Source organism: Psammomys obesus, unplaced genomic scaffold (genome assembly GCF_907164565.1).
Source record: "Psammomys obesus unplaced genomic scaffold, mPsaObe1.curated_primary_1811, whole genome shotgun sequence".
NCBI classification, from domain to species: domain Eukaryota; kingdom Metazoa; phylum Chordata; class Mammalia; order Rodentia; family Muridae; genus Psammomys; species Psammomys obesus.
The window spans coordinates 2,713,880-2,715,309 of record NW_026596225.1 but is presented as its reverse complement, the minus strand read 5'-3'; the positions used below and the strand labels follow the sequence as shown (position 1 = coordinate 2,715,309).

The following is a 1,430-nucleotide window of genomic DNA, read 5'->3' as shown; positions in this document are numbered from 1 at the left end:
CCGGGAGGGCCCCCGTCCTGCGCAGGCCGCGCGCCGCCGCGGCCGGGGCTCCGGGCCCTCCGCCGCCGCCTCACTCCCGCGTCGCCCCCGGCCGGTCCTCCCGCGTCTGCCGCCGCCGAAAGTCCGCGCCGCTGCCGGCCGGCGCGCGAGGCCGCGTCTTCTCGCTAGGGCCACGCGCACACCCGGAGCGCGGGCGGAAGGGACACCTGAGCGGCCGCTCGGCTCCGGCGCCACCGCCGCCGCCGCCTCCTCCGCGGGAGCTGCGCCCTTCGCCCAACTTCCCGGCTCCAGCCAGCCAGCGCCTCCGGGCCGGCTCATGAATATTTATATAGCCCGCGCCTGGGCCCCGCCCCCTCCCGGGCTCGCCAATCGCCGGGCGGCGGGGCGGGGCCAGCGCGTTCTCAGGGCTGGGCCTCCCTTAAGGAAGTCCGCGGCTTCGGCGCTGCTCTGCGGGATTGGGGCGGGTGCAGAGTTTGGTGACTTTGGGACCGACCGCGCCGACGGAGTGAGCGTTCGCCGGACGGTCCCCGCAGAGCTCAGCAAATCGGAGGTCTGGGTCGCCCCCTCCCGAGCCCGCCCCTGGGTCTGGCACAGTGTCTCTGCCGTGAGTGCGGCTCCCAGTCCAGACCCGGCCCCGCGCGCTCCCTGCGCTGGCCCTGGAGGGCGTGGGGAGCCCAGCGACCGCCCGCGGCGGCTCCAGACCCCCGGCTGCGGCCCAGGGACGCTCAGAGCGGTGCGGGCCTGGAAAAGCGGGGCCAGCAGTGCGACTCCTATTGCGGCCAGGTGGCCAGGACGGCCCAGGAGTGCTTGCGAGCCCCGTGTGCGAGCTGAGGTACATCGCGTCCATCACTGTGTGATCCAGGCACCTCAGCTCCCTACCTAGCCTGCCCGGGGGATCAGAACGTTGTCACTGGGGAGGTCGGCCTCGTGTGTGTGTGTGTGTGTGTGTGTGTGTGTATGTGTGTGTATGTTTATGTGTATGTCTGAGTATGTGTATGTGTATGTGTGTGAAGCCCGTGGACCCCGTTTTTCCTTTCAAACACAGCTCACCAGTCAGACACTGCGTTTCCCTCTAAGGCAGTCTGGGCACTCAGCAGGAGCTGGCCAGCGCCTCCTCCAGCCGCGGCGCAGCCCGCCTTAAGAAGGGAGGAGCGCGAGGGCCGGGCCGGGCAGGTTCGCGCGCTCGGAGGGCGTCCCGGGGGGCTGTCTCTCTCCCAGAACGGAGTGTTTATTTTTTAATTGATGTGCTGTTTCATTTAGCGCTTGTGTGGAGCTCATGCTGCGGCTGTAATTACTGTAATCTCGGGAATAAGCGTTCCAGATAGCCAGGAGGGTGGCAGGCGCTCCAGCGCTCTCTCTCTCTCTCTCTCTCTCTCTCTCTCTCTCTCACACACACACACACACACACACACACACACACACACACACAC

The 1,430-nt window shown here is 68.0% G+C and overlaps 2 protein-coding genes across 2 annotated transcripts in view; one reads left to right on the top strand and one right to left on the bottom strand.

The window, feature by feature from the left end:
- Positions 1–318, bottom strand: part of LOC129668063 (frizzled-8-like) — a 1,846-nt gene extending 1,528 nt beyond the window's left edge. Inside the window, exon 1 of the mRNA XM_055595815.1 lies at positions 22–318. Coding sequence (XP_055451790.1) covers positions 22–318 — 297 coding nt within the window. The remainder of the gene's footprint in view (positions 1–21) is intronic.
- LOC129668062 (proline-rich protein 36-like) overlaps positions 317–1,430 on the top strand; it is a 2,856-nt gene continuing 1,742 nt past the window's right edge. Inside the window, exons 1-2 of the mRNA XM_055595814.1 lie at positions 317–539; positions 610–832. Of these exons, the coding sequence (XP_055451789.1) occupies positions 317–539; positions 610–832 (446 nt within the window). The remainder of the gene's footprint in view (positions 540–609; positions 833–1,430) is intronic.